Source organism: Coregonus clupeaformis, chromosome 8 (genome assembly GCF_020615455.1).
Source record: "Coregonus clupeaformis isolate EN_2021a chromosome 8, ASM2061545v1, whole genome shotgun sequence".
Lineage (NCBI taxonomy): Eukaryota > Metazoa > Chordata > Actinopteri > Salmoniformes > Salmonidae > Coregonus > Coregonus clupeaformis.
Genome location: NC_059199.1, coordinates 56,172,025 through 56,196,925, shown reverse-complemented (window position 1 = coordinate 56,196,925; position 24,901 = coordinate 56,172,025). Strand labels below are relative to the sequence as shown.

The 24,901-nt window shown below is 43.9% G+C and overlaps 1 protein-coding gene across 1 annotated transcript; it reads left to right on the top strand.

Moving 5' to 3' along the window:
* The first annotated feature begins 497 nt into the window (after positions 1-497).
* LOC123491404 (major histocompatibility complex class I-related gene protein-like) lies at positions 498-14,669 on the top strand. The gene is made up of 5 exons (XM_045222091.1): positions 498-575; positions 8,269-8,529; positions 13,356-13,634; positions 13,893-14,207; positions 14,440-14,669. The coding sequence occupies exons 1-5, from the start codon at positions 518-520 to the stop codon at positions 14,625-14,627; spliced, it is 1,101 nt and encodes a 366-aa protein (XP_045078026.1). The 5' UTR covers positions 498-517; the 3' UTR covers positions 14,628-14,669.
* Positions 14,670-24,901: the final 10,232 nt, after the last annotated feature.

Here is a 24,901-nt window from a genome sequence, read left to right as displayed (position 1 = left end):
TATACTGTGTAATCAAAAACATCTGCTATGACAAAATACTTTTTTTAAATATAGTAATTGAGAAAGAAGAAATAAAAGGTGTACGGTTTTCATTTGACCTTTAGTTTCTAACTATATTTGAACCTGAACACACTCTCTGGAGAAACACTATCCTGAGTTGCAATAAGCCATCAAAGTTAGTAGTAAAAATATCTAGACCCCCACCCCAGGAACAATGAGAGCACTATTTTGGGTTTAACGGTTGATTGATAGACACACAATTTACTTTCAGTTTAAAATAAGTTTTTGCTGCTTAGTTCCACCCGGATTCTAATGATGCTTGAGCTGGCTAAATTCTCATTGGCTCATAAACTACATACAAGCTCATTTTAAGTTGGTGCGTAATATGTTTCGTCTCATGCGTGACATGTTTCGTCTCATTTGTGCCTTACAGCTCGGGAGAGTGAGGTTGTGAGAGAGAACTGAGAACTGTCGTAGTTATTGGAGAAAACACATAGGCCCACTGACGAACGTCAACATGAAGGGTTGTATCTTGCTGGTGCTGGGAATAGGCCTTTTTCATACAGCATCTGCTGGTCAGTATAAAGTTATTTTAGATTTTACATAAATATCTTTTTTTCTATTTATGTAGGTTATTTAGAATCCATTATTTACTTAAATGGCTACTACGGGATTTTGGCAATTAAGTCCTATATTACTTCCTGGCAACATAGTCATTGCGCTAACGCTAGTTACCATTGGCTGCAAAACTACCTCTAGCATCATTCGTACTGGATGAAGACACATACAAATTGTATCCTTGAGTTCATCTGTCTCTGGGGAAGTAGATAAAAGATAATTGCCAAAATCCCTAAGTAATTATATGTGCCTATGTATTTACTTATTATTGTTACATTAAACTATTATACCTTTAGACCCTGCAAGCTTTTTCTTCAAAATCAATGACATATTTAGATTTTTTGGGAACTTTATTCTGATAATATAATTTCTGCAAGCTTTTGCCAGTATGCCATTTTATTAGACAATGTGGTTTATTATGACCGTACAGCACACAGTGCTGAGGAGGTGGCAGCCCTGGCAGTGGACACACACTGGTTGAATCAACGTTTGCAACGCCAGGGTTGTGGGTTCGATAAAATAATGTATGCACTAACTGTAAGTCGCTCTGGATAAGAGCGTCTGCTAAAATGACTAAAATGTAAATGTAAATGTAATGTCGGTTAAATTATGTAATACAGTGAGGGAAAAAAGTATTTGATCCCCTGCTGATTTTGTACGTTTGCCCACTGACAAAGAAATGATCAGTCTATAATTTTAATGGTAGGTTTATTTGAACAGTGAGAGACAGAATAACAACAACAAAATCCAGAAAAACGCATGTCAAAAATGTTATAAATTGATTTGCATTTTAATGAGGGAAATAAGTATTTGACCCCCTCTCAATCAGAAAGATTTCTGGCTCCCAGGTGTCTTTTTATACAGGTAATCGAGCTGAGATTAGGAGCACACTCTTAAAGGAGTGCTCCTAATCTCAGTTTATTACCTGTATAAAAGACACCTGTCCACAGAAGCAATCAATCAATCAATCAGATTCCAAACTCTCCACCATGGCCAAGACCAAAGAGCTCTCCAAGGATGTCAGGGACAAGATTGTAGACCTACACAAGGCTGGAATGGGCTACAAGACCATCGCCAAGCAGCTTGGTGAGAAGGTGACAACAGTTGGTGCGATTATTCGCAAAATGGAAGAAACACAAAAGAACTGTCAATCTCCCTCGGCCTGGGGCTCCATGCAAGATCTCACCTCGTGGAGTTGCAATGATCATGAGAACGTTGAGGAATCAGCCCAGAACTACACGGGAGGATCTTGTCAATGATCTCAAGGCAGCTGGGACCATAGTCACCAAGAAAACATTTGGTAACACACTACGCCGTGAAGGACTGAAATCCTGCAGCGCCCGCAAGGTCCCCCTGCTCAAGAAAGCACATATACAGTGTCAAGGGCTGATGTGGATGTGGTGTTGGAGTCAGGCGTAGGACACAGAAGCTTAGTCCAACAGACTTTACTTGTAGAACCACGACAATACAAAGTAACGGGCCTCAACAAACACGGAGGCCAGCGATTACGCATACTGTGCGCAAATACACAAAATACAAAAGAATACGCAAATAGTGCGTCCGTACTCTAAATACATGAGAGCAAAATACCCAGCACCTACGGACAGGCGGACAATTACACACAACTAACTACAAACAAAACGAGAAACTTATAGGGGACATAATGAACACTAAATGGAAACAGGTGTACAAGGAAGACAAAACCAAACAAACATCGAAACATTCAACGGTGGCAGCTAGTACTCGGGACAACGAACGCCCGAAGCCTGCCCGAGCAAGGAGGAGGAGCAGCCTCGGCCGAATCCGTGACAGTACCCCCTTGACGCGCGGCTCCAGCCGCGCTGCGCCGACCCGGCCTCGGGACGACCAGGAGGACGCTGGAGCAGGCGCGTGCGATGACCACGGTGGAACTAAGTCAGAGAGATGGATCTAAGATGTCCCTCCTCGGCACCCAGCACCGTTCCTCCGGGCCGTACCCCTCCCACTCCACGAGATATTGGAGACCCCCCATCCGACGTCTCGAATCCAAGATGGACCGAACTGTGTACGCGGAGGAGTCTCTCTTATCTCACAGTCCTGGAGTGGACCAGCTACCACCGGCCTGAGAAGAGACACATGGAACGAGGGGTTAATGTGATAATCAATAGGCAGTTGTAACCTGTAACACACCTGTCTCAATCTCCTCAGGACTTTAAATGGCCCCACAAACCGCCGACCCAGCTTCCGGCAGGGCAGGCGGAGGGGCAGGTTTCGAGTCGAGAGCCAGACTCGATCTCCAGGTGCGTACACGGGACCCTCACTGCGGTGGAGATCGGCGCTCGCTTTTTGTCGACGGATGGCCCGCTGCAGATGGACGGTGCAGCGTTCCACGTCTCCTCCGAAGCGCCGCACCCACTCATCCACCGCAGGAGCCTCGATCTGGCTCTGATGCCATGGTGCCAGAACCGGCTGATACCCTAACACACACTGGAAAGGGGTTAGGTTGGTGGAGGAGTGGCGGAGAGAGTTCTGTGCCATCTCTGCCCAGGGGGGATATACCTGCCCACTCCTCCAGCCGGCCCTGGCAATAAGATCTCAGAAACCTACCCACATCCTGGTTCACTCTTTCTACCTGCCCATTGCTCTCTGGGTGGTACCCGAGGTAAGGCTCACCGAGACCCCCAAGCGCTCCATGAACGCCATCCAGACTCTGGAGGTGAACTGGGGACCTCGATCAGACACTATATTCTCGGGCACCCCGTAGTGCCGAAAGACGTGGGTGAACAGTGCCTCAGCGGTCTGTAGGGCAGTAGGGAGACCCGGCATTGGGAGGAGACGACAGGCCTTAGAGAACCGATCCACAACGACCAGTATAGTGGTATTCCTCTGAGAGGGGGGAAGGTCTGTAACGACCCCTGCCCGTTGTGGAACGGGCAGGGGTTGTAACTTCCCCCTGGGCAGGTGTCTAGGCGCCTTACACTGGGCGCACACCGAGCAGGAGGAGACATAAACCCTCACATCCCTAGCTAACGTTGGCCACCAGTACTTAGCGCTAAGGCAGTGCACTGTCCGGCCAATACCTGGATGTCCAGAGGAGGGGGACGTATGAGCCCAATAAATCAGACGATCCCGAACCTCGAGCGGAACGTACGTCCGACCCACAGGACACTCTGGGGGACTAGGGTCGGTACGCAACGCCCGCTCGATTTCCCCATCGACCTCCCACACCACCGGTGCCACCAGACAAGACTCCGGCAGTATGGGAGTGGGCTCAATGGACCTCTCCTCTGTGTCATACCGCCCGGGACAGGGCGTCTGCCTTACCGTTCTGGGACCCAGGGATGTGTTATTTTAAATACGAACCGGGTTAGAAACATGTTCCACCGAGCCTGACGAGGGTTCAATCTCTTAGCTGCCCGGATGTACTCCAGGTTACGGCGGTCAGTCAAAATGAGAAAAGGGTGTTGAGCCCCCTCAAGCCAATGCCTCCACACCTTTAGGGCCTGTACCATGGCTAACAGCTCCCTGTCCCCTACGTCATAATTTCGCTCCGCTGGGCTGAGCTTCTTGGAATAAAAAGCACAGGGGTGGAGTTTAGGTGGCGTGCCGGACCGTTGCGACAGTACGGCCCCAATCTTGGCCTCTGACGCGTCCACCTCTACCTGGAATGGTAAAGTGGGGTCCGGATGCGCCAGCACCGGAGCCGAAGTGAACAGGTCCTTCAGTCTCCCAAATTCCCTGTCCGCCTCAGCTGACCACTGCAACGCACCGGGCCCCCCTTCAGCAGGGAAGTTATGGGAGCTGCCACCTGTCCAAAACCCCCGGATAAACCTCCGGTAGTAATTGGCAAAACCCAAAAACTGCTGCACCTCTTTAACCGTGGTTGGGGTTTGCAAATTACGCACGGCTGACACACGATCAACCTCCATCTTCACCCCTGACGCGGACAACCGATAACCCAAAAAGGAGACAGACTCCTGGAAAACAGACATTTCTCTGCCTTGACATACAAGTCGTGCTCAACAGCCTCCCCAACACTCGCGCACCAGGGCTACATGCTCGGCTCGGGTAGAAGAGTACACTAGAATGTCGTCAATGTAAACGACCACACCTTGCCCATGCATGTCCCGGAAGATCTCGTCCACAAAGGATTGGAAGACTGAAGGAGCATTCATTAACCCGTATGGCATGACGAGATACTCATAATGTCCCGAGGTGGTACTAAATGCTGTCTTCCATTCATCTCCCTCCCTAATGCGCACCAAGTTGTAGGCGCTCCTGAGATCCAGTTTTGTGAAGAAACGCGCTCCGTGTAATGATTCCGTCATACTCGCAATCAGAAGGAGTGGATAACTGTATTTCACAGTGATCTGATTGAGACTACGGTAATCAATACACGGGCGCAACCCTCCATCCTTCTTCTTCACAAAAAAGAAACTCGAGGACGCAGGGGAAGTGGAGGGCCGATGTATCCCTGTCTCAGAGACTCGGCTATGTATGTCTGCATAGCCACCTTCTCCTCTTGAGACAGAGGATACACATGGCTCCGCGGAAGCGCTGCTCCTGTCTGGAGGTCTATCGCACAATCCCCTGTCTATGAGGAGGCAACCGCGTCGCCCTCGTATTGCTAAACACGAGTGCTACATCCTCATACTCAGGGGAATGTGCATTGCGGGCACTTGGTTCGGACTCTCCACCGAGGTCGCCCCCACGGAAACACCCTAGACATCGCCCTACACACTGGGCAGACCACTCCTTGAGAGCCCTCTGTTGCCACGAAATGGAGGGATTATGAGTAATTAACCAGGGAAGCCCCCAGCACCACAGGATACGCAGGAGAGTCGATCAGATATAGCTGAATAGTTTCCTCATGACCCTCCTGCGTACTCATCCTAAGTGTGCTGTGACCTCCCTAATCAACCCCGATCCCAACGGGCGGCTATCTAGTGCATGGACAGGGAAGGGAGCATCAACAGGAAGGAGGGGAATCCCTAACCTTACACAAAAATTCCGATCAACAAAATTCCCAGCTGCACCTGAATTGACCAGCGCCTTATGCTGGGAATGAGGTGCAACCTGAGGAAATCTTACAGGTATACATAAGTGAACAACAGAGAGCTCTGGGTAAGTGGGGCGCCTACTCACCTGAAAGGACTCCCCAGTGCGTGGCCTGTTGTCCCTTCCCCCTGGAGACCCTCCCCAGCACCTAGCCGCAGTGTGCCCTCCACGGCCACAGTTGGTTCAGGGGACGGCCCCCCTCGGGCTCCCTCTCCTCCTCTCTCTAGCGCCAGCACCACCGAGCTCCATAGGGCTCGGCTCGGAGGTGCTGGAGGGTGGAATGGACGGCCCCCACTCGGGACGTCCGCGGGTGGCTAGCAGGGTGTCGAGACGGATGGACATGTCCACCAACTGGTCAAACGATAGGTTGGTGTCCCTGCAGGCCAGCTCTCGACGAATGTCCTCCCGTAGACTGCATCGATAGTGGTCGATGAGGACCCGCTCATTCCACCCCGCATCTGCCGCTAGAGTCCGGAATTCCAGGGTGAACTCCTGTGCGCTCCTCCTCCTGTCGGAGGTGTGGAATTGACGCTCCCCCGCCGCTTTCCCCTCAGGTGGATGGTCGAACACTGCCCTGAAGCGGCGGGAGAACTCCGCGTAGGTGATGGTGGCGGCGTCTATTCCCCCTCCATTCGGTTGGCCCACTCCAACGCCTTGCCGGAGAGACAGGAGATGAGGGCGGAAACGCTCTCGTATCCCGAGGGCGCCGGGTGTATGGTGGCCAGGTAGAGTTCCACCTGCAGGAGGAACCCCTGACACCCGGCTGTGGCGCCATCATATGCCCTCGGGAGCGAGAGCCGAATCCCACTGGATTCCGGAGCTGGGATGGGAGGACTGACCGACGGTGGTGGTAAGGTTGGAGGAGGTGTGGGCACTCCTCCGGTCTCCCATCGGCGCAGAGTGTTGATCACCTCCTGCAGGGCGGATCCGAGTTTGATGGATCCTGGCGTCTTGACCGCTGACTCGATCCTCCAGCGACTCGGGTGCTGCTGCTGCTCCTGCTGACTCCATAGGGGTGTGTAATTCTGTCAAGGGCTGATGTGGATGTGGTGTTGGAGTCCGGCGCAGGATACAGAAGCTTAGTCCAACAGACTTTACTTGTAGAACCACGACAATACAAAGTAACGGGCCTCAACAAACACGGAGGCGAGTGATTACGCATACAGTGCGCAAATACACAAAATACAAAAGAATACGCAAATAGTGCGTCCGTACTCTAAATACATGAGAGCAAAATACCCAGCACCTACGGACAGGCGGACAATTACACACAACTAACTACAAACAAAACGAGAAACTTATAGGGGACATAATGAACACTAAATGGAAACAGGTGTACAAGGAAGGCAAAACCAAACAAACATCGAAACATTCAACGGTGGCAGCTAGTACTCCAGGGACGACGAACGTCGAAGCCTGCCCGAGCAAGGAGGAGGAGCAGCCTCGGCCGAATCCGTGACATACAGGCCCGTCTGAAGTTTGCCAATGAACACCTGAATGATTCAGAGGAGAACTGGGTGAAAGTGTTGTGGTCAGATGATACCAAAATCAAGCTCTTTGCCATCAACTCAACTCGCCGTGTTTGGAGGAGGAGGAATGCTGCCTATGACCCCAAGAACACCATCCCCACCGTCAAACATGGAGGTGGAAACATTATGCTTTGGGGGTGTATTTCTGCTAAGGGGACAGGACAACTTCACCGCATCAAAGGGATGATGGACGGGGCCATGTACCGTCAAATCTTGGATGAGAACCTCCTTCCTTCAGCCAGGGCATTGAAAATGGGTCGTGGATGGGTATTCCAGCATGACAATGACCCAAAACACACGGCCAAGGCAACAAATGAGTGGCTCAAGAAGAAGCACATTAAGGTCCTGAAGTGGCCTAGCCAGTCTCCAGACCTTAATCCCATAGAAAATCTGTGGAGGGAGCTGAAGGTTCGAGTTCGCAAACGTCAGCCTCGAAACCTTAATGACTTGGAGAAGATCTGCAAAGATGAGTGGGACAAAATCCCTTCTGAGATGTGTGCAAACCTGGTGGCCAACTACAAGAAATGTCTGACCTCTGTGATTGCCAACAAGGGTTTAGCCACCAAGTACTAAGTCATGTTTTGCAGAGGGGTCAAATACTTATTTCCCTCATTAAAATGCAAATCAATTTATAACATTTTTGACATGCATTTTTCTGGATTTTTTTGTTGTTATTCTGTCTCTCACTGTTCAAATCAACCTACCATTAAAATTATAGACTGATAATTTCTTTGTCAGTGGGCAAACGTACAAAATCAGCAGGGGATCAAATACTTTTTTCCCTCACTGTATCAGACACTGGTTCCAGATAATTATCTTGATAAATCATTCTTGGTTCTCCATGTCTGATAAACAAAATGTGTAATATCTAGGGGTTACATGCTGTCTTAGAAACTTTCCTTATAAATGTCATCCTTCAGTTTAACAAAAACACCTATTTTGGTAAAACGTAAAAGTGTTCAAAGTAATATTTAATAAACAACCAGTTTATTAAACAGTAGTGTGGAGAAACTAAAAAGTGAATATAGAGAAAATGTAAAGCTCTGTCTAGCCTACAAAACGCTTATCTGTTTTTAACCTCTAGTGACTCACTCCCTGAAGTATTTCTACACCACATCTTCTGAAGTTCCCAACTTCCCAGAGTTTGTGGCTGTGGGGATGGTGGATGGTGTTCAGATGGTTCACTATGACAGCAACAGCCAGAGAGCAGTGTCTGATCAGGACTGGATAAACAAGCAGACAGACACACAGTACTGGGAGAGGGAGAAAGGGAATTTACTGGGTTCACAGCAGATTTTCAAAATCGACATCAATACTCTATTGCAGCGTTTTAACCAAAGTGGAGGTAAGTCCTACATCTTTACTTCATCTGATCAGTTGTGTTTGTGTAAACTGTCAAAATTCCTTATTCTAGGGGACAATAATTAATCAGGATTAGAGAACTGATCACTACAGATCTAGAATGTCAGGGATGTACAGATCTGCCCCTCCCTTCCTGTTTCTGTTTCCTTCACACACAGCATCATTAGCTGACTTCAGTATTAGAAAACATCTAGCATGGTCTCCATTGTTTCTTACCGTATGGATGGTCCCAATTCTTGCTCCTGGACACCAGCACAGCATTCATTTTAAAACTACTGTGTACTGTTTTAAGATGATGATGACCATACCACTACTGTAAATGGCAGAGCAGCAGAACATGATGATGATGATGATGATGTGTCTTTGGTCTTCTCTGCTGTAATGGACCAAAGCTCCCAGTGACTCCCTGTGGGCTCTGCAGCTGGAGCTGATCAGGCCTCTCAGGGGAATATCTACCCACTCACACACACTCACCTGTCACCTTCAGGATCTGGGGACCACACACACACAGCTCCAGTAGGCTAACATTATTGAGAGACAATCTTCCTCATGTTAGTCTCTCCATCTCTCTCTCCTGTTGTTCCTGACTGAACAGACGATCCTCTCTCACGTCCTCTATTTATCTGTGACATCATCACTAGAGGACAGTCTTCATCTATCAACAGTGTTCTATTCACAGGGTTCGCACAAGGTGCATGAGGTGCTTCAAGTACTTGAATTTGGCATTCGAAATGGAAGTTCTGGAATACCTTGAAAATCAGACATTTTCTCAAGTTGGTACTTCAAAAGTACTTGAATTAAATGAAAGGAGAACAGAAAATGATAAGATATGTTAATATGAAAAATATTAGAAAAATGTATCGGTCTTGCAAATTAATTTCCAGGCAGACTACAGAGTTTTGAATGAGTGGAATCATGAATGATTCATGTATAATCGCTATGTTCGCCTGTGTCGTAGAAATATTTGACTCAAAAGTAGTCAACTCAAAAATATCTCTCAAGAAACTGGAGCTTGTGAATCCAAAAATTAGACTTTATTATTGCGCAACAAAGCCGAGCTTGCTCCATGGAACAACTGCTTGCCCTGACCCGGAGCTCTCCTTTTATACAGACACAAATGCATAGTCATGCTTATACAACATACATAGTTACTCCTCTCTATGTGAATGAATAACATCTTTCAAATCAAATCAAATCAAATTTTATTGGCCACATGCGCCGAATACAACAGGTGCAGACATTACAGTGAAATGCTTACTTACAGCCCTTAAACAACAGTGCATTTATTTTTAACAAAAAAGTAAAAATAAAACAACAACAAAAAAAGTGTTGAGAAAGAAAGAGCAGAAGTAAAATAAAATAACAGTAGGGAGGCTATATATACAGGGGGGTACCGGTGCAGAGTCAATGTGCGGGGGCACCGGCTAGTTGAGGTAGTTGAAGTAATATGTACATGTGGGCAGAGTTAAAGTGACTATGCACAAATAATTAACAGAGTAGCAGCAGCGTAAAAGGATGGGGTGGGGGGGCAGTGCAAATAGTCCGGGTAGCCATGATTAGCTGTTCAGGAGTCTTATGGCTTGGGGGTAGAAGCTGTTGAGAAGTATTTTGGACCTAGACTTGGCACTCCGGTACCGCTTGCCGTGCGGTAGCAGAGACAACAGTCTATGACTAGGGTGGCTGGAGTCTTTGACAATTTTGAGGGCTTTCCTCTGACACCGCCTGGTATAGAGGTCCTGGATGGCAGGAAGGTTGGCCCCAGTGATGTACTGGGCCGTACGCACTACCCTCTGTAGTGCCTTGCGGTCGGAGGCCAAGCAGTTGCCATACCAGGCGGTGATGCAACCAGTCAGGATGCTCTCGATGGTGCAGCTGTAGAATTTTTTGAGGATCTGAGGACCCATGCCAAATCTTTTCAGTCTCCTGAGGGGGAATAGGCTTTGTCGTGCCCTCTTCACGACTGTCTTGGTGTGTTTGGACCATGATAGTTCGTTGGTGATGTGGACACCAAGGAACTTGAAGCTCTCAACCTGTTCCACTACAGCCACGTCGATGAGAATGGGGGCGTGCTCAGTCCTCTTTTTTTTCCTGTAGTCCACAATCATCTCCTTTGTCTTGGTCTCTGCTTTCAGTATCACATGTTGGCTACTCACGAGGCTACATGCATTTCTCTAAGTGGGGCTTCTGTCTCTTATTAGTTGCGTGACTCAAAATATTATATACATACGTACGTTAAAGAACAATCACACTCTGTATTGACCATATTCACTATCCAGACATGGATCTGTAGTACAAAGTATCAATCATGTTCATTCTGTTTTACCTTTATCATTTCATAACACATTATAAAACATATCAATTAATACTTAAACATGGTTTAAACATGTCATGGCCATAACCCATTCTCAACCACATACATTTAAGCCAATCCCAAAAAGCATCCTCCCAGGACCCTGAGCCGCTATGGTTTTTCCTTGTGACTATGTGTATGTGGCTAGGTGTCAGGTCATAAGCACAAACAAATGATAACACTAGTTCCATTGTTACTCCAATCTCCACACAGCCACCACGAGGAGTTGTATCTCCATCACATGTCATTGACATACCCAGACCAGCTGCAGGGTGTTATCAAAAGCACAGCGTTTGCACTAAAGAAATGTCTCTGCTCTGTTTTAACCCTTCAACTGGTTCTCAATCCATAAGCATTTAAGGCATATAGGTGTTTAATTCTACAACATATGTACTAGAAAATCATCCATATATAGAAAATCATCCATACCTGCTACCCCGGTTTTGCCGTGTTAGCAGCGCTTTCATTCACCACTCTGCCCAACGGGAAACTCCGCCCACGACATAGTCCGAGAGGTGAAACGAACTACCTCAGTCCAGACCTATAGTGGCAAGTAGCAGAGAGACGCCACTGACAGTGTGAATTATTTTACATTCCCTCGACTCCTGCTGTGTCAACAGACATCCCCCAAAACAGATGTCTAGCTAGCTAGGTAGCTCAAGGGCTCTGGCTATTAGCCATGTAGCTACACTGAACAAAAATATAAACACAACATGTAAAGTGTTGGTCCCATGTTTCATGAGCTGAAATTAAAGATCCCAGACATTTTCCATACGCACAAAAAGCTTATTTCTCTCAAATGTTGTGCACAAATTTGTTTACATCCCTGTTAGTGAGCGTTTCTCCTTTGCCAAGATAATCCATCCACCTAACAGGTGTGGCATATCAAGAAGCTGATTAAACAGCATGATCATTACACAGGTGCACCTTGTGCTGGGGACAATAAAAGGCCATTCTATTCTAAATGTGCAGTTTTGTCACACAACACAATGTCACAGATGTCTCAAATTTTGAGGGAGTGTGCAATTGGCATACTGACAGCAGGAATGTCCACCAGAGCTGTTGCCAGATAAGTTAATGTTCATTTCGCTACCATAAGCCGCTTCCAACATCGTTTTAGAGAATTTAGCAGTACGTCCAACCGGCCTCACAACCGCAGACCACGTGTATGGCATTGTGTGGGCGAGCGGTTTGTTGATGTCAACGTTGTGAACAGAGTGCCGCATGGTGGTGGTGGGGTTATGGTATGGGCAGGCATAAGCTACGGCAACAAACACAATTGCATTTTTTTATCGATGGCAATTTGAATGATTTCCTCATATGAACTGTAACTCAGTAAAATCTATGAAATTGCTGCATGTTGCGTTTATATTTTTGTTCAGTATAGCTATAACTATGTGGCTAGAAGGATGAAGTTAGAAGCTAATGTTGAACGGAGCCTGACCTCAGCAGGAGTAGTTGACTGAAATGAAGCTAGCTATAATCAAAATATGGGCTACTATAAGTTCTCATAACAAAATACCTTTTCTTTATAGAGAGTAGGGAGACAGACAGTGGTGAGTCAGGCTGCAATGAAGGAGGCAAAGGAGATACACAGAGAGAGGAAGCATTGAAGCAAGCAGGGAGAGAGGTTAGTAGTACAGTGGTTCCCAAAGGTGGGGTCCGGGTCCCATGTGGGGTCCCCTAAAATGTAAATAGGGTCCCCTGAGAGAGTCTTTAATCTTATCAAACACATTAATAACTGGCTTCTCTTCAAATTGGTATAGAATACAACATTTTAGAGTCAACTAAGGGCCTTTTACACTGTGATAATTATTATGTACACTGAACAAAAATATAAACCCAACATGCAACAATATCAAAGAGTTACAGTTCATATCAGTACTGACTTACCACTCATGTATGTAGTAAATATGTAGTGAAACATGTATTATTGAGTAGAACTTGTAAGGTAGTGATGAATAGTAAGTTAGTCTGTTGGCGACTAGAAACAATTGTATAACAGTAACTATTAATAATTGATGGTCCTTCAAAATAAATATTAGTGCTTGATAAAGTACTTGAAAGTCCTTGAATTTGACTTGCCACCATCTGTACGACCCTGTATTCATTTACACACCTCACTGAAAACTACAGTCCTACACAACATCCATTTGTTAGAATAACACTACTGTACTGAACACAATGTGTATCTTCAACACAGTAGATAGAACCAAGCCAACATCAGCTGGTGTAGAATAGATCCACACTCTCTGAGTCTCCTCATCAACTCTGTCTCTGTGGTGAAGGTGTGACATCATCACCACACTGTAGAGGTCTGAGCTGGATCTCTCTGTTTTATTCCAGTCTGGTTGAACAACTAATACATGATGATAGAGATCCCATTGGCAGACTGAATCTGGAGGAGCGATGCACAGTGTTGATTATCCTCTCTCCCTCTGTCTCTCCCTCCCTCTTAGGTGTGCATGTTTTTCAGAAGATGTACGGCTGTGAGTGGGATGATGAATCTGGAGCCACGGAGGGGTTTAATCAGTTTGGATATGATGGAGAGGATTTTGTGGCATTGGACCTTAAGACAGAAACATGGATCGCCCCAACACCACAGGCAGTCATTACTAAACACAAGTGGGACAATGTCAGAGAAAATACAATGCACTGGAAAAACTACCACACCCAAACCTGCATTGAGTGGCTGAAGAAGTATCTGGACTATGGGAAGAGCACTCTGAAGAGGACAGGTACAGAGACACATGACATGATGTAACTCCACTGATACAGGAATTATGTGATATTTCATTATCAGGAATCATTTCACAATCAATTGTTTATAAGTCACATGAAATTGTTGTCTTGAATGAAAATAGTATTGTCTTTAAAAACATTTACAATTTAACTGTATTTTTCTCTCCCATCTCTATCTGTGTGCGTCTGTCTATTCCCCCTCTCAACACTACACTACACTACACTCTCTCCCTTTCCCCCTTCTCTCTCTCCAGTCCCTCCCTTAGTGTCTCTGCTCCAGAAGACCCCCTCCTCTCCAGTGACCTGCCACGCTACAGGTTTCTACCCCAGCAGAGTCATGGTGTTCTGGCAAAAAGACGGACATGACCAACATGAAGATGTGGAGTATGGGGAGACTCTCCACAACGATGATGGAACCTTCCAGAAAAGCACCTACCTCAAAGTGAAGTCTGAGGAGAGGAAGAACAACAAGTATCAGTGTGTGGTTCAGGTCACTGGTATCAAGGAGGACTTCATCAAGGTTCTGACTGAGTCTGAGATCCAGACCAACTGGGGAAAGACTAACAGGGGTAAAAGGGAGAAAAATTCAAATATACGCTATACCCAACCCTCCTATTGAATGTGCCCAATATTCCTAATTTAAGTTCACTCACCTGCTTAGTAACACTACCTTTCTGACTGCATGTTCTCATTGACCTCCTGACCTTTTATTGACATTGAGGGATGCTGCTTGGTGTTAATTTTAGATGAAAATGTACCATCTAGCATTATTGTCTGAATGCTCTATTCTGATGATTACAGGTGCAAACACCATTGGCTTCATTGGAGTAGCTCTCCTGGTCATCGTTGTTGTTGTTGTTGTTGTTGTTGTTGTTGGGGTCATCATTTGGAAGAAGAAGAACAAGAGCAAGAAAGGTGTGAGGAGAGAAAGACCTCTTTCTATTGTCATATGTAGGATACACTGTCATCTTAGATATTATCAGCTGTGATATAGTTAGTAGTTTAGAAGTAGTAGTCATAGCACTGGTTTACAAGCAATAGTATTGTACAGTGTTGTTAGTGATGGTAGAAGTATGTTTGATTTGATCTGATAATGCAGTAGGAATACTCTCAAACATTGTGTTCTCTTGTAATATTCCAACAAATCACAGAGTCAATAATAACATGACGTTTATCTCTGTTTCAGGTTTTGTTCCAGCCAGCAGTAAGTGGGGATCACAGATTGTTTGTTTTGTTTTCTGTTTGACTGTATCCACTTTAGAATGTGGTTGTCTCTTTTCCTTGTAGATTCTGATGCTGGTTCAAACTTAGATGTCAATTGATGTAGCTACTTAGTTAATAGGGAAGGTTTTATTTACCGTGAACCATGCATTAGGAACTTGTAAATTAACCAGAACTCATTATCTTTCAAGTCAGTCTCCTTTTCTAACATAGGGGTTTTATTTCTGTTTTAGCTGACTGGAACAACTCTGGGAAGAGTCTCCTGAAGACTTGAGAGACCTCTCTGCACTTCTGTAACGTCAGAGTAAGTCACTTAAGGTATCCTCATATTAATGAGCAGACTAGAGATACAACCACTACCACACACAAGCACACACACTGTAAACCAGTGGAGGCTGCTGAGGGGATGACGGCTCATAATAATGGCTGGAACGGAGTCAATGGGACTATCATTTGTTTTTCAACAGGACAATGACCCAACACACCTCCAGGCTGTGTAAGGGCTATTTGACCAAGAAGGAGAGTGATGGAGTGCTGCATCAGATGACCTGGCCTCCACAATCACCCGACCTCAACCCAATTGAGATGGTTTGGGATGAGTTGGACCGCAGAGTGAAGGAAAAGCAGCCAACAAGTGCTCAGCATATGTGGGAACTCCTTCAAGACTGTTGGAAAGGCATTCCAGATTACGCTGGTTGAGAAAATGCCAAGAGTTTGCAAAGTTGTCATCAAGGCAAAGGGTGGCTACTGTGACAAATTGTTTAACACTTTTCTGGTTACTACATGATTCCATATGTGTTATTTCATAGTTTTGATGTCTTCACAACATTGTAGAAAATAGTAAAAATAAAGAAAATCCCTGGAATGAGTAGGTGTGTCCAAACTTTTGACTGGTACTGTATACATATTTGTTGCCTGTTTTGCATGTTATTTTGTCATTAATACGTGTCACATCGGTTTGCAAACTATGTAAAATAAAAAAGAATTGTGTTCTGTCACTCATGGGGAAACTACATCACTGCAAAATCTATGGGGAGAGCTCAAAAATTCAAAAGTGCCCATCCAAAAAGGCTCAAGGTCGTTGGCCACTGATAAAATGACGTCAAATCACGTTATATCTACCGTAGCTTTGATTGGACTGATCATGTCAACATCATACTTTCTAAATCTTAGCTAGCAAGCTAGACAAGCAGTCATCATCATGAATCAAGTCGACGATCTACTGGCAAATCCTTTTCAAGCCTTGTCATATGAAGAGAAATTATAGATAAAACGTATCGGTGCTCATCGGCCATTGGACATAAACATTACACAACAAGTTGGAAGGAATCAGTGGCTAACTGCAAGCTTTGCAAAGAAATCACTAGCCTGCTATTCAGTGGAGATGGTGTGTGGTCCAAGTCTGGGTTTAAGGGTCTATTTTCCAAGCTTAAAAGGATCAACATTTGCTCTCAACACACAATCGTCCAGAAAAGGTTGAATACATTGGCCATGCTGTCAATCCAGCATGACCTCTGCCGCGTTCAAGACAACTGGGAACTCTGAGAAAAACTAGCTCAGACTGGGAAAATGCGTTTTGAACGCCCCTCCAACTCGGAATTGCAAGTTGGGATCTCTTGCCTCTGTCTACAGCTCCGACCTGAAGATCACTGACGTTATGATTCAACCTTGTTTTTTTCCGAGTTCCCAGTTGTCTTGAAAGCACCATAAATCCAGAGAATGCCAGACTTTGATAACAAAGTTTGATGACAGAATTTGCCCACAAGAAGGACCGGCGCGCCACCTTCCTGTTCAAGTGAGCACAGCACAACAAGGTGAGTCCAGAAATGTATTGTATGCTGCTGCATAAATGATGTAATATGCAAGGGAGATATGTATACTGTAGCTAAGAAAGTAATACTAAGTGTGTAGTAAGCTGTTAGTAGCCCATGTGCCTCACCATAATAATTTGGTCCCTTCCCCCCTCATAACTTAGCCTACTGTTCTGACTTGGTGGTGCACATGTAGCCTATAACTGTTTTAGAGAAATGTAATCATCAAATATTGTATGAGCTTTCATTGTCTGCTTACATGCCCCCTTTATTTATCCTACGGTTCTGACTTGGTGTACAGGGAGCATGCTGTAAGAATGGCCGATGTTCTGAATTCTGTCGCTGTACATTTCAAAAGTGCTGAACAATTAGTTGTATTGACTACGTCCGTCCTAGCTCGCTTGTTAATGTCTTAATCGGAATTACGGATTGCCTCTTATCTGCTTGACGTTCCCTTATGCCATAGTTTATACATGTCAATTTTCAGTAGAAACCACATTTGTTTAAGCAAGTCAGCCATAGCAGCTATGTTTTTAAAAAAAGGCAGTAAATTAGTCTGAATGAACTGCTTCGCTGCCAGACAAGGCTCCGCTGATAGCCAGGTGTAGCGGTGGTAAGGATTCACTCCATGGTGCTGAAAAGAAATTTCTGCTGTTGGGACAGCTTTATCTAGGCCCTAACAGTTTGTGGGCACCGTTTGTCACCGTTATAATGCAATTAATGTATTGTTTAGTGTTGTGTAGTGGCTTTGCTGGCATGCATCTCCCTTTGTTGTTTTTTGCCCCACCAAGATTTACAAGCTAAAATCACCACTATGGGCACTTCATGTTTTTGATATTACTACTATGCAAATATGCATGTAACCATTTCACTGTACTGTTTACACCTTTTGTATCCTGTGCATGTGACAAATAAACGTTAATTTTTTTTGATATAGTTTACCAGAGACGCTAATGTGAAGAACAATATGACCTACACCAAAGTCATATAAGGATAAAGTGTATTTTTTTCCCCTTATTGTAGGCTACTACTTTTACCACATTTAGTCTTGCTCTTTGGTTGTTTACTACACTACTCACTCTGTTCAGCACATGGCCTCACATGTGATTCCTTAAAGAGATGGGTGGGGCTAAGGCTTAAGAGGGTGTGAATGATGCTGAATGGGTGTAGACAAAGAAGATCTCTCCAGTAGGTGTACCAAAACATTCAAGGGCCATTTTCTCAAAAGTGGAGTTACAGGTTTATCAACTTTCAAAGCAGAATTACTTTCCCATTGTTCCTCAACTGCAGCTTATGATATACAATTTTCTAGCTCTGAGTCTGCTTTTATCCAATGTAAAAAACACAATTTCTAAGACCGAATTGAGGTGGTGAGTCACATATTAGAATCAATGGAACACCATGAAAGTGTGTTTCTGGAAAGGATTAGATTGTTGTGCGATGTTAAATTAAGATTGTAACATATTATTCTACAAATAAAACATAAATGATCGATTTTCCCCTAACTGAAGCCAACAAAACAATCACATTTAAAAGATATCGCTGTAACTGGAAAAACATAATTATTTTGTTTGAATGTGTAGTTTAGCAACACGTGTAGGTTTTGGTGGTATAAGATACTGTAATTGTGTGACGTTATAATGTTGCTCACATTATTCACTTGTTTTAGTTGTATGGGCAAAAGCCAGACAAGGCCTATCCACATGTTCCATTTGTACATATTCCTCTTGGACCAAAAGTGATGGTATGTTTCTATTGTTCTTTCTTTTTGGGCTAGCAGGTTCTGGACAATAAGTTGGTGATGGGCCAAGTTGAACAAAAGTGTTTGTACTTTGTACATTATGGATGCTCTACACATAAAGCAATGATCGACCAAATCTAATGCAAGTCCCGAAAACAGGATTGTTAATGTGATCCATTTAAGAGATACAGTGAGGGAAAAAAGTGTTTGATTCCCTGCTGATTTTGTACGTTTGCCCACTGACAAAGAAATGATCAGTCTATAATTTTAATGGTAGGTTTATTTGAACAGTGAGAGACAGAATAACAACAACAAAATCCAGAAAAACGCATGTCAAAAATGTTATAAATTGATTTGCATTTTAATGAGGGAAATAAGTATTTGACCCCTCTCATTCAGAAAGATTTCTGGCTCCCAGGTGTCTTTTTATACAGGTAACGAGCTGAGATTAGGAGCACACTCTTAAAGGGAGTGGACACCTGTCCACAGAAGCAATCAATCAATCAGATTCCAAACTCTCCACCATGGCCAAGACCAAAGAGCTCTCCAAGGATGTCAGTGACAAGATTGTAGACCTACACAAGGCTAGAATGGGCTACAAAACCATCGCCAAGCAGCTTGGTGAGAAGGTGACAACAGTTGGTGCGATTATTCGCAAATGGAAGAAACACAAAATAACTGTCAATCTCCCTCGGCCTGGGGCTCCATGCAAGATCCCACCTCGTGGAGTTGCAATGATCATGAGAACGGTGAGGAATCAGCCCAGAACTACACGGGAGGATCTTGTCAATGATCTCAAGGCAGCTGGGACCATAGTCACCAAGAAAACAATTGGTAACACACTATGCCGTGAAGGACTGAAATCCTGCAGCGCCCGCAAGGTTCCCCTGCTCAAGAAAGCACATATACAGGCCCGTCTGAAGTTTGCCAATGAACATCTGAATGATTCAGAGGAAAACTGGGTGAAAGTGTTGTGGTCAGATGAGACCAAAATCGAGTTCTTTGGCATCAACTCAACTCGCCGTGTTTGGAGGAGGAGGAATGCTGCCTATGACCCCAAGAACACCATCCCCATCGTCAAACATGGAGGTGGAAACATTATGCTTTGGGGGTGTTTTTCTGCTAAGGGGACAGGACAACTTCACTGCATCAAAGGGACGTTGGACGGGGCCTTGTACCGTCAAATCTTGGGTGAGAACCTCCTTCCCTCAGCCAGGGCATTGGAAATGGGTCGTGGATGGGTATTCCAGCATGACAATGACCCAAAACGTACGGCCAAGGCAACAAAGGAGTGGCTCAAGAAGAAGCACATTAAGGTCCTGGACTGGCCTATCCAATCTCCAGACCTTAATCCCATAGAAAATCTGTGGAGGGAGCTGAAGGTTCGAGTTGCCAAACGTCAGCCTCAAAATCTTAATGACTTGGAGAAGATCTGCAAAGAGAAGTGAGACAAAATCCCTCCTTAGATGTGTGCAAACCTGGTGGCCAACTACAAGAAATGTCTGACCTCTGTGATTACCAACAAGGGTTTTGCCACCAAGTACTAAGTCATGTTTTGCGGAGGGGTCAAATACTTATTTCCCTCATTAAAATGCAAATCAATTTATAACATTTTTGACATGCGTTTTCTGGATTTTGTTGTTGTTATTCTGTCTCTCACGGTTCAAATAAACCTACCATTAAAATTATAGACTGATCATTTCTTTCTCAGTGGGCAAGCCGTACAAAATCAGCAGGGGATCAAATACTTTTTTCCCCTCACTGTACATAATCAACCAGCCAAACAAGACAAATTACAGACCAAATTCATGTATTCTGTAAGAATGTTCTTACAATTCAATAAAGTCCACAAAATGTGAATGAATAAAGAGCAAAGGACTTGAAGTGACACAATATCATTTTGTATATGGGTTTAAGAAGTAATATATATTTTGATGACCTGTATGAAAAATGATGGGGTGGCAGGTAGCTTAGCGGCTAAGACCATTGGGCCAGTAACCGAAAGGTAAGTTGCTGGTTCGAGTCCCACAGCTGACTAGGTGAAAAATCTGACGATGTGTCCTAGAGCAAGGCATTTAACCCTAATTGCTCCTTTAAGTCGCTCTGGATATGAGTGTCTGCTAAATGATGTAAATGTTTGAATAAAATTATTTTGTCCGTTAAACATTATCTTATGATAGAGATTAGAATAAATAATGTTCAGTATCTTCACTTGTCTGGAAGTCCACAGCACTGCTCTTTTTCATTCTCCTTCTAATCAGGGACTGATTCAAACCTGGAAAACCAGGTTTTGAATCAGTAATTGAAATAATTGATTCACCTATGAATCAATTATATTTATTGATCAATAAACAGCCATGCAGGAAAGAGACTACTGTTGATACTGAAGAATATTTAATGGCATGGTGTTGCTATAAGGGGATGTACCCCGCATTGACCCGGTACCGGTACCCCCTGTACATAGCCTAGTTATTGTTATTTTATTGGGTAAATTTTTATTCGTTTTTACTTTAGTTTATTTGGTAAATATTTTCTTAACTCTTTCTTGAACTGCATTGTTGGTTAAGGGCTTGTAAGTAAGCATTCCACAGTAAGGTCTACACCTGTTGTATTCGGCGCATGTGACAAGTAACATTTGATTTAATTATATTTTATAATAACCCACTGGGACCTGTAGAATAGTCCCCATGTAACTACTGCACACACTATTCATATCCACAGTAACTCATTTATCAAGCTGAGAACATGAACATAACATGGGATAAATAAGCTACTTCTGGTTTAATGGCTAATGTATTCCTTAAGCGCCTTATTAGACCACATCACTGTAAAACGTCCTGATATTACCACAATTCTGTTTGTAGAATTTGTAAAATACACTTACACTAAAGTGGAAATGTACAGAACTAAAGTGGAAATGTACAGAAGGGTGCCAACCAAAAGGTACCCGGGCAAACACATCCGACTGGTTTTGGGACATGTATTTGTGTTTCAGGAAACAGTTTGTTGGAGGCAGATACGCTAGACAAAACTATAAGCACTGAATTTTACTTCCTGCTTCAACTGTTGGTTATGAGGTTATTTTATTTGACTGTTTAGTAGACTAAAACATTTGACTAAACCTCTTCAAGTCACAAAGTTGTCATGTGTATTTAACAAGTCTCAACAGACTTTACAGAAAAAATAAAAATCAAGGTTTGTAGTATCGTATTAAACAATCCTACAAACCTTTTCCAATGACTGGCACTAGTAAATAACTGGTAGATTCTCATACTGTACAAAAACATTGTTAGGCATGTAAGACCTTCAGGTTAAACAATAGAGGCCATAGTATGCCGTTTGAAAACAGTCTTTATTTGGAGCAGTGCTGGGATCAGTTGAGAGAGAACACAGTGTGTCTGTGTGGGTGTAGAAACTGATCTGGGATCAGAACATGCCCTTCCTGTAGCGGTGGATCAGCTCTGACACGTCCTCCTTACACACCTTTATCCAGCCGTCCTCCTGCATGTGGTACACTGGACAAACACACAGACAGTTACACATAAATGTATTGTTTACATTTTATTTTCCTATGGATTCAGCATATGAATACTTTTTAATATGGATAAATACTTCTTAAATTAGATATAATTGTATATTTAGTAATAACCTCTTGAATGGAATTCACACCTGGAATTTACACAACAAACAAACAAATATCTCAAAATTCATCTAACTCAATCCTGCACCTATCTATGCTCCACAACCAGTAGAGAACATACGACCAGAGAGACGTGTGGCATTATCATCCACGTAATACAAACCAGGGCCCTGGACAGCAAGACACAAATATATTGATACTCATCAACAGACATGACAACTGGAGACAATCCAATGGTAGTCACAAATGGTGGGTACCATCAGGATGAAAATGTGAGCTATAAAATCAGGCTTTCAAATAAACACACATGCACACACATACCACACACACACACAGACACACTCCTCTCCTCACTCCACTCCCACCCTGTACGTTGTTGTCCCAGCCAATGATCATGCTGCCCATGGAGAGGCTCATCTTGTTAGCCTCCTTTGACGCTGTTTTGAAGATGAAGAAAGACTTTATTACATCCCATTACAAATAGTCCTAATTTGCTCAACGTTGTTGCTCATTCCTGGCAATACATTAATCTAACAACTCTGATGAGATGGTAGGAACTTCAATAAGAAAATATTAATGAAAAGTAGTCTATGCCGTCTATACAAGGCAAGATAATATTAAACAAAAATATAATTAAAAACAAAGAAAATGAAAACAATATTCAAGTTTTATTGTCACATGCACAAGAACAATTAAATGCTTAATTTGCAAGCTCAACCCAACAGCTCATTATTCAATATCCAAAAAGTATAACTAATAAAAATGATATATTATGAAGAAATAAGAAATGAGAGGAAGCTATGTACAGGGTCAGTGCCAATACAACATGTACAATGTGCAGGGATACTGGAGTAGTTTGAGGTAGATATATACATGTAGGCGGGGGATTAGGAGAAAGTGACTGGTTGCAGGGTACATTATAATAATAGAAGTAAACAGTATGGCAGCAGCATGAGTGGTGTGTGTGTGTGTGCGTGGTGGTGAGTGTGTGTGGGTGTTAGTGTACACGGATATGCATGGAACAGGGCTGAAAAGTGACTGGTAGCAGAAATATACTGAATAAATACTAATGGTAATATATACATGTGAACAGGAGTAATAGTGACTAGTAACAGGATAAAATAGATAGATACTAATGGTAATGAAATCAATAATCAATGCAGCAGCGTAGTGGTAATAATAAATGTAATCAATAATCATTTTAGCAGCAGTGTAGATGTGAGGGGGAGTAGTTCTTAGCCATTTAACAGTCTTATGGCCAGGGGATAGAAGCTGTTTAGGAGTCTGTTGGTCTGAGCCTTGATTCACCGGTATCGTCTGCCAGATGGGAGCATTGAGAACAGTCCATGTCTCGGGGGGCTGGAATCTTTAGCAATTTTTCGGGCCTTTCTCAGACACCGCCTGGCATGTACGTCCTTGAAGGCTGGGAGCTCAGCCCTGGTGATGCGCTAGGCCGTCTGCACCACCCTCTGTAGGGCCTTCCGGTCGAGGGCGGTGCAGTTGCCATACCAGACGATGATACAACCAGTCAGGAGGCTCTCGATGGAGCAGCTGTAAAAGCTCCTAAGGATCAAAGGGGCCATGCCAATCGTTTTAGCCTCCTGAGGGAGAAGAGGCATCTGCCATGCCTTCTTCACGACTGTGCTGGTGTGAGAGTACCCAGTTAAGTCATCAGTGATGTGGACACCGAGGACCTTGAAGCTCATGAGCATCTATATATACACATACTTCTATAAATACAACATATTTTCTGATGAAAACCATTATATTCCAGTTGAATTGTGTCTTATATTCACATGTACCATCAGAATCGATAGAAAGCAATGACAGGGTTCAATCTTAAATTACACAGGATCAATTAACCCAATAGAACCACTAATTACACAACACACAATTATCTGCATCCACATATACACACGGTCATGTACACAAGTTCTGTGAGTTCCTCTAGAGATGAATTCTCAAACAGACAGTGTATTAATTTGCCAATATTTGAATCGGTCTCATATTAAAATATATTTTGTCAGATGATTAATTGTCAACTGCTGTCAGACATTCAATATCTTCTTTCAGGATATACTGTACATGTACCACCTTCCACAATGGTAACATTTTATTCCTGAAATTCCATCTTTGTTGGTTCCATTACACACTCACCTGGGAATCCCAGAAGTTTCCACATTTACTTCACTTCCTGTAATTGAGAGAGGATCAGGATGAGCCTTATGTGTGTAAACTAACAAGAACAGACAAAGGGAGAATTTGAAATACCTGATTCAAAATTCACTAATACATAACATATAATGTCATCATTTTACATAGTAATCCATGGGCTGGAGTGTTAACTAGAGGGACACAGCTTGAGAGAAAAATTAGATTTGGGCAAGGCAGTGTTAGCTGGGAACGGAGTGTACAAAATATTAGGAACCAATATTGAGTTGCACCCCATTTTGCCCTCAGAACAGCCTCAATTCGTCGGGGCATGGACTCTACAAGGTCTCGAAAGTGTTCCACAGGGATGCTGGCCCATGTTCACTCCAATGCTTCCCGCAGTTGTGTCAAGTTGGCTGGATGTCCTTTGGGTGATGGATCATTCTTGATACACACAGGAAACTGTTGAGCGTGAAAAACCCAGCAGTGTTGCAGTTCTTGACACACTGGAACCGGTGCGCCTGGTATCTACTACCATATCCTGTTCAAAGGCACTTAAATCTGTTGTCTTGCCCATTCACCCTCTGAATGGCACACATACACAATCCATGACTCAATTGTCTCAAGGCTTAAAAGTCCTTCTTTAACCTGTCTCCTCCCCTTCATCTACACTGATTGAAGTGGATTTAACAAGTGACA

Excerpts from the sequence above, each read along its gene's own strand:
- LOC123491404 (XM_045222091.1), top strand. The coding sequence starts at position 518 with ATGAAGGGTTGTATCTTGCTGGTGCTGGGAATAGGCCTTTTTCATACA. Across the intron at positions 576-8,268 it reads TTTTCATACAGCATCTGCTG|TGACTCACTCCCTGAAGTAT; the intron begins GTCAGTATAAAG and ends TTTAACCTCTAG. Across the intron at positions 8,530-13,355 it reads GCGTTTTAACCAAAGTGGAG|GTGTGCATGTTTTTCAGAAG; the intron begins GTAAGTCCTACA and ends CCTCCCTCTTAG.